Here is an 8769-nt window from a genome sequence, read left to right as displayed (position 1 = left end):
AATTTTGATGCTCTGTGTTGGCCAATGCCATTTAATTTTCTTATTCATTCATTTATCTCATGTATTGAACACTATTAAGGATGAGCAAAATAAAGGGGAATCAATATTTGCTAAATCAATATTTGCTATCAATATTTGCTAAATATTTACATATTGAATACATGATGAAAAACTTTATTTCTACAACTTAGAAAAATTAGTATTATTAATTGCAATTTTATAGATAAACTGAGGTTCAAGAATTTAATTAACTTACTCAATATCTACTTAGTGGGTAAACCAGAGTATAAGTCTTGATTTTGTGAATCCAGTATCCATATTCTTTCCACTATGTTATGTTGCTTCTCTAAATAAAACTAAAATTACAAGGTAATTTATATGGAGGTTTGAACAAAATACTTTTCACCATACCATGATGCCCTTCATGGTTTAGGCCTCTCGGATCATATGTCCTGTATTCTATGGCAGTGCTTCTTAAATGGTGAAGGAGTAGGTTCCCCTGCTCTCCTTCCCCCCACCCCCCCAACAATCCTTCATGGATTGACACTCTAGAAAATATAAGTTCCTACATATGGATTTGGCTGTGATGTAAGATCGCTGGAGAAGTTTCTAAGCACTCTCAATTTCTGCACTTAGCATGATGCAAACTCCTAACAGAGAATTTATGGACCTGCACCTCTGTGTGGACCACTTCTTCATTACTTCAGGGAATCCAAATATGAATAAATCATAATCTCTGCCTTCAAGGAGCTTACAGTATTTTGGTGAGTTAGAAGTTGTACTTAGTTCATTAAAACACAAGACATAGCAAAATAAATGCTAGCGATATAAAGCAAGACCTCACAGATGTGGTTAAAATTTAATAAGCCTTAAAGATAAATATGTTCCAGAGGTGGGGAGTTAGGAGGAAGGGTCTGTTTGTCAGAATAAGTCTTGTATTCTTGGAAGTGAATGAAATAGCTGAGGAGTGGTGAAGTTTATATGACTGGAGCCAGGTTATATTGGTCTTGAAACAAAAATCAAAAGAATTTGGTGGTTGAATTCTTATTACTCAAGTTGACCAATCTTGTATCTCATGAAAAACATCATAGTATCTACCCTGGGAGGAAGCAGAGTGGTATTAAATGCAAAGAAAGCTTGGTGTTCATGCTAGTAATAATAAAGCAAGACTTTGTAAATGTGTTAAGCATTTCAGTAATATTAAAGATAAATATGTTCCCAGAGGTGGGGACTGGGATGGAAGAGAAGAAGGGTCTGTGTGTCACATGAAGTTTTACAGACTTGGAAGGGATTGCAATAGTGATTAGTTCTGTGTGACTGGGGCCAGATTGTATTAGTTTGGGACCCAAAATCAAAAGCTTTGGCTCATGTTGACTATCTTATAGCTCATGAGTAATTGCAGCACCAACCCTGGGAGGAAGCAGAGGGTATCAAATGCAGAGACAACTTGGTGGTAGAGAGCAGCTCCACACGACAGCCACTGATTTTTCTGGGTAATCACATTCGAGAGGCCATGAGCATATTAGGTCAGTTCTAATGCTAAAGTAGAAACAGGCTTTCATAATTGTGGCCATCTCTCCTAATATATTAACATAATTATCATCATTTACATTTTCTCCTATTGTCCTTCTTCAGGTAGCTGTGCCAACAACGCCAATGGATGGAGTGAATCGCTCTGTGGTGTCAGAGTTTGTGTTCCTGGGACTCACCGATTCCTGGGAGATCCAACTTCTCCTCTTTGTGTTCTCCTCCACGTTTTATGTGGCAAGCGTGATGGGAAACTCCCTCATTATGCTCACTGTGACCTCTGACCCTCACTTACACTCCCCCATGTACTTTCTGCTGGCCAACCTCTCCTTCATTGACCTGGGAGTTTCTTCTGTCACTTCTCCCAAGATGATTTATGATCTTTTCAGAAAGCGTAAAGTCATCTCCTTTGGAGGCTGCATCGCCCAGATCTTCTTTATCCACGTCATTGGTGGTGTGGAGATGGTGCTGCTCATCGCCATGGCCTTTGACAGATATGTTGCCATATGTAAGCCTCTCCACTATCTGACCATCATGAGCCCAAGAATGTGCCTCTTCTTTTTAGTGGCTGCCTGGATGACTGGCCTCATCCACTCCATGGTTCAACTGGCGTTTGTGGTAAACTTACCCTTCTGTGGTCCTAATGTGTTGGACAGCTTTTACTGTGACCTTCCTCGGTTCATCAAACTTGCCTGCACAGACACCGGCCGACTAGAGTTTATGGTCACAGCCAATAGTGGATTCATCTCTGTTGGCTCCTTCCTCATACTGATCATTTCCTATATCATCATCATTCTCACTGTTCAGAAACACTCTTCAGCTGGTTCATCCAGGGCTCTGTCCACACTGTCAGCTCACATCACTGTGGTATTCTTGTTCTTTGGTCCTTTGATATTTGTCTATACATGGCCATCTCTCTCCATACACCTGGATAAGTTTCTGGCCATCTTTGATGCTATTCTCACTCCTTTCCTAAATCCAGTTATCTATACATTCAGGAACCAAGAAATGCAGGTGGCAATGAGGAGAGTATGCAGACAGCTAGTGAATTACAGGAAGATCTCTTAAGGAATGTCTGCTGTTGTGAAGAGCCCTTGTTGATTACCGATGTCCATTATTGATGGTCAAACTCAGGGAGAAGCTCTTGTTTGTCTTACCTTGCTTTGATTATACACACTGGTACTGAGTCTATTTTTCTCTTTCACTCAGGAGGGAGGGACATTTACTTTTGAAAAGAGAGGAGTTACATATGAAGTATTTCAAACTTAAGATTACAATAATTTTGAGCCTCAATTCCTAAGGAATAATATTTATATGAAGTAATTGTTGGAAATACAAAAGACGGTAGACTTCTTTAAGGCCTTCAGAACAGGGAGAGCTGTCTCCTTTTTTTGACAGGAGTCTGTCTCACAGAAAGGAATTCCTACTGGTACTCAGTTGGGGTTTGCTGACAGAAATGAATGAAGTCTTCTTATTGTATGCTGCAGCTTGTCCATATTCTACCCCTTCTGTGGGTCTCTGTCAGGCCTGTGCAAGGACGGAAGTGTTTTTGAGAGCACACACAATCTTTAAGAACACACATATACAATCCCAATGGGTACATGTCTGGGTAGAAGCCATGTATTCTCAGAATATAAAGAACTGGGAAAACACCAGGATCTTTCTCCTTGATTAGTATTATGTTATTCAAACCCATTAAATCTTCATTCCCTTTTCCCTTCTGCTTCTTCCTCTTCATTTTTCCTCAGTCACGTATGGTCTCTGGGGTATGAAGATCTCTAGCCCCCTTCCCTCTCATTTTTCAGCTTCCTTACTTCTCCTTCTCCCTGTGCCACCATTCCTCCTTCTTTTCTCACTTCCTTTCACTTGCAGCTCTGTCCCCTTCTAACTTCCCTTACTGCTGTCCTATTAATTAATTTATCTTTTTTTAATTGATGTATAATTGAAACTTAACATTATGCCAGGTTCAGGTGTACAAAATGATTCGATATTTGTATATATTGCAAAATGATCACCACAATAAAGTTATCTAACATCTGTCACCATACATTACTGCTGTCTCCTTTAAATTTCTATTTCTCGATTATGAATGTATAAATTGCCTCCTCCACAGGTTTCATGTCTTGAATGACTTGTTTTGGCCAAAGCAGCTCAGCCATAGAATGTCAATGAGAGGAGAATAGCTAAATGGCAAGGGTAGAGTCACCCAGAGCAATGGCTTTCACACTTTTTGATACTGACCTAGAGTATATATTACAGTATATATCCTGCCCCATCTCCATAAAGAACTGAACCAAAGTTTCACAAATGTTATTTACTTTTGATGAAAGTTTCTTTTCTCTTTCCTTACCTTTCCTTTTGTCTTCTATTAAAAACTTGTTCACAACCTACTTTGTGAACCACTGAAGCTTTGCATACTAAGAAAATTACACAGAAGACAAAGAATTACATGTACTGCTTCTAGTTAGGAGAAGAATGAATAAAACAAGATAAATGTTATGTAATTCTAATAGCAAAAACAAATCTAGTCTTGCTTTAATGTAGTATTTGATAGCAAAGCATTTCTAAGTTTATTCAAATAAGCCTATCAAAGCTGAGCTGTGCAAAATTTGCCAAAATTTTCACATCTGTCATTGCTTCTTTTCAGACTCATTATTTAAAGTTATATATATATGTGTGTGTGTATACACACATATGTATACACACACATATATGTATACACATACACACATATATAGTTTACTTTCAAGTTTTTAAATTTACATTCCAGTTAGTTAACACACAGTGTAATACTAGTTTCAGGTATACAATATAGTGATGCAACGCTTCCATATAACACTAGTATTCATCACAACAAGTGTCCTCCTTAACTCCCATCAGCTATTTAACACACCCCCCACCCACCAACATTCTGATAACCATCAGTTTGTTCTCTACAGTTAAGGCTCTGTTTCATGATTTTTCTCTTTTTTTCTCCCCCATGTTCAGTTGTTTTGTTTGTTAAATTCTACATTTGAATGAATTCATATGGTATTTGTCTTTCTCTGATTGACTTATTTCACTCAGCATAATACTCTTTGGCTCTGTCCAGGTCATTGCCAATGGCAAGATTTTCATTTTTTTTTTTTTATGGCTGAATAATACTCCATTTTGTATATATACCACATCTTCTCTAACCATTCATCAGTTGATGGATATTTGGGCTCTTTCCATAATTTAGCAATTGTTGATAATCCTGCTATAAACATCAGGACATATGTAACCCATTGAATTAGAGTTAAATTAAAAAATAAAGATATATATATAACTAAAGCAAATAAAATTTACTTCCTGAAGGTTTGTGTTTTTTTTTTTTTTTTTGTATCCATTTGGTTTTATCTTTTACTATTCCTTTCCAATTCAGGAATAACATTTTATCTTAAGGTAAATGTATTTTTTTTTCCTTGATAAACAAACCAGATTCTATTACTTGCATAGTCAGTGATACTTTTTGGTCATGTTACTTCTGGTATATTCTCAGTCACCCATATTAATTATAATTTTTTTTTAAAGTAGGCTTCACTCCCAGCATGGAGCCCAATGTAGGGATTGAAGTCATGACCTGAGATCAAGACCTGAGCTGAGATCAAGAGTTGGAAACTCAATGGACTGAGTCACCCAGGTGCCCCAATGATAACTTTTAACCAACATAACTAATTTCTACTTCACTGTGTTTTTGAAGGAATTGAGAATTGTCTGTCATATATGATCATTTTAGTAAACTAGCAAAGCTTATGAACATACTAAATATAATGCCCAGCAGCCACACATATCCTTCTTACACTTTCTTATAGGCAATAAATGTTATTCTTAAATGAGCACATTCACTAACTTGATCAAAAGATATACTCTACAAAGACATAAATCTCTCTCTCTGTCTCTCTGTCTCTGTCTCTCTCACACACACACACTGTGACCAATGGTTCACTATTTAATCTTATTTTAAAAATTTTTAAATGTTTATTTATTTTTGAGAGAGAGAGAGGCAGAATGTGAGCAGGGGAGGGGCAGTGAGAGAGGGAGACACAGAATCCGAAACAGGCTCCAGACTCTGAGCTGTCAGCACAGAGGCCAACGCAGGGCTCAAACTCACAGACTGTGAGATCATGACCTGAGCCGAAGTCAGACGCCCAACTGACTGGACCACCCAGGCGCTCCACTATTTAATCTTGTTTTAACAATATGCAAACAATATCCAATAATTACTTTATTTAACACTAAATCAAGGTCTTAAAATTGCTAAGGATATTAGATATTATGTTTAAGTGGACACCCTACAGAACTGTCAGAAGTATAATAAACTGGTGGAACATATAATTTTACATCTTTTTTAATTTTAAATGCTTGTTTTATGGTCTGTACTGTGAAGATCAGGGAGATCTGTAGCTGTTCTGTAAGACATATTATCAAATTAGTCTGAATTGTCCAAGAATTTATTTAGATTATGTGATTTTAGAATATTGTATAAAAATGCTTCTGAGTTAATAAATTTTATAAGAATTTTTTTTCTGAAAAAAACTAGCATATTTAATATAGAAGTTCAGTTTTTAAAACTTTTTTTGGGATATAGGATATGCTAGATTCATGTCAGCACTTGTTAACTTCTATAAACCAATTCTTACAAAATCTTTATTTTCAGAGGCTTTGTATAAACGTTATTAGTAGCTCCTTGAGGTAGAAAAATATTTCATAGTCATACAATGAGTAAAAGTTTTATCAATTACAGAAACAAAGGCATCATAAAGCTCCTAGATTCAGTTTTACAACCTTACCTACAGATCAAAGGTAGATTCCTATCTACCAAGACATCAAAAGTAGAGACACATACAGACATAGGAGCTCAAAGAAACTTTGTTTCCATCAGAAACAAGACATATTTTTACAGAAATAGATAAAAAAACCCAGACAAACAAACCAAATTCTCCTCATTTCTCATTTGATAGCGAATAGGTCCTGTATTGGTTTGCTAAAGTTGCTGCAACGAAGGCACCACAGACTAGGTATCATAAACAGAAATTATTACCTCACAGTTCTGGAAACCAGAAGTTCAAAATTAAGGTGGTCACAGGATTGGTTCCTTCTAAGAGCTTTGAGGGAAGGTTCCAGGTCTTTCTCCTTGACTTGTAGATGGCTATCTTCTCTCTGTCTCCCTCCCCCCCGCCCCCATTAGTTTTCTTCCAGGCATGTCCGTTTGTGCCCAAATTTCCCCCCTTTAAAAGGACACTAGTCATATTGGATTTGGGCTCACCCTACTCTTAACTCATTACACTTGTAATGGCCTTATTTCCAAACTAAATTCACATTCTGAATTACCAGGCGTTAGGACTTCAACATGAATCTTGATGGGGGGTACAGAATTCAACCCATGATGGATCCTCACTATCCTAATAGAGACTGCAAAATTATTAAATCATGTAACCAAATTCACAATCTCTGTTGTCACCAATGAGGAACAACTTATTAGTCATGTGCAAAACCAGCATTGGAAACAAACTTGGCATAACCAGAAACAAACCAACTAACAAACAAAAACTACCAAAGCAGAAAAATAAAACAGAGATCAAAATGTCAGTGAAGGTAAGAACCCAGAAGAGACGTAACTAAGTCTAAATGTCTTATGAAGTGCATAGCTCAGAAAACACAGTTTATTGTCCCCAGAAGGTGAGTCCACTTGAATATCTTGGTGGATCTCCAAAACTGTCAAAGTATAATTTTCAAAAAGTTAAGAACATGATTGATATATAAAATGATCATGTATGAAGTATTATCTCACGAATGAGAAGACAAGATGGTAAGCTGGCTTCAATCAAATTTTGATGGAATTAATTCCTAAGACTGAATGAATCCCCCTGTAAATGGTCTTCATAATTCTCAACTTCACCATTTCCATGATTCCGATCTATGCCATAATTGGGGTGAAGCACAGTGACCTTAGAGTTTCAAGAAGCCAAACCCAAGGAAAATTCTTGATAACTGATTCAATTTTTTGTTGGTTATGGGCCTGATCAAATTTTCTATTTCTTCCTGTTTTAGTTTTGGTAGTATGTGAGTTTCTAGGAATTTTTCCACTTCTTCCATATTGCCCAGTTTCTTGGCATATAATTTTTCATAGTATTCTCTCAAAACTGTTTGTATTTCTGTGGTGTTTGTTGGTTGTGATCTCCCCTCTTTTGTTCATGATTTTATCTATTTGAATCCTCTTTCTTTTTGATAAGTCTTAATCAATTTTATTTATTTTTTTAAAAAAACTAGCTTTTAGGGGCACTTGGGTGGCTCAGTAAGTTAAACATCAGACTTTGGTTCAGGTCATGATCTTGTGGTTTCTGAGTTCGAGCACCTGCTGACAGCTCAGAGCCTGGAGCCTGCTTGGGATTCTGTGTCTCCCTCTCTCTGCCCCTCCCCCACTCGCGCTCTGTCTCTTTCAAAAATAAACTAAAAAAATAAAAAAAAAACAGCTTTGAGTTTTATTAATCTGTTCTACTGGTTTTGTTTCTATATCATTTATTTCTGCTCTAATCTGTATTATTTTCTCTTTTCTGCTGCCTTTAGGCTTCATTTGCTGCTCCTCTTCTAGTTCCTTTAGGTGTAAGGTTAGGTTATGTAATTGAGACCTTTCTTGCTTCTTGAGATAGGCCTGTATTGCAATGTAGTTTCCTCTTAGGACTGTCTTTGCTGCATCCTCAAGGGTTTGGACTGTTGTGTTTTCATTATCATTTACTTCCATGAATTCTTTTTTTTTCTTCTTTAATTTCCTGGTTTACTCATTAATTCTTTAATAGAATATTTTTGAACTTCCATGTATTTGAAGTCTTTCCAAATTTTTCTTGTGGTTGATTTCAAGTTTCATAGCATTGTGATCTGAAAAATATGCATGGTATGATCTTGATCTTTTTGTATCTGTTCAGGGTCTTGGGCCAGATGGCTTCCCAGGGGAATTCTATCAGCCATTTAAAGAAGAGTTAATACTCATTCTCAAACCAGTCCAAAAAATAGAAATGGAAGAAAAATTTCCAAACTCATCCTATGAAGCCAGCATTACCTTGATTCCAAAACCAAAGACCCTGCTAAAAAGGAGAATTACAGGCCAATATCCACAATGAATCTGGATGCAAAAATTCTCGAAAAGATACTAGCAAATCAAATTCAACAGTACATTAAAAGAATTATTCACCATGAACAAGTGTGATTTATTCCTGGGCTGCA

General features: G+C 36.7%; 1 protein-coding gene across 1 annotated transcript; it reads left to right on the top strand.

Moving 5' to 3' along the window:
- Positions 1 to 1656: 1656 nt before the first annotated feature.
- On the top strand, positions 1657 to 2595 carry LOC125909013 (olfactory receptor 4F3/4F16/4F29-like). The gene has a single exon (XM_049611951.1). It carries the CDS (start codon positions 1657 to 1659, stop codon positions 2593 to 2595), a length of 939 nt encoding a protein of 312 aa, XP_049467908.1.
- The last annotated feature ends 6174 nt before the right edge of the window (positions 2596 to 8769 follow it).

Source organism: Panthera uncia (genome assembly GCF_023721935.1).
Source record: "Panthera uncia isolate 11264 chromosome B3 unlocalized genomic scaffold, Puncia_PCG_1.0 HiC_scaffold_1, whole genome shotgun sequence".
NCBI classification, from domain to species: domain Eukaryota; kingdom Metazoa; phylum Chordata; class Mammalia; order Carnivora; family Felidae; genus Panthera; species Panthera uncia.
The sequence above is the reverse complement of the archived record's forward strand: the minus strand, read 5'-3'. Positions and strand labels throughout refer to the sequence as shown.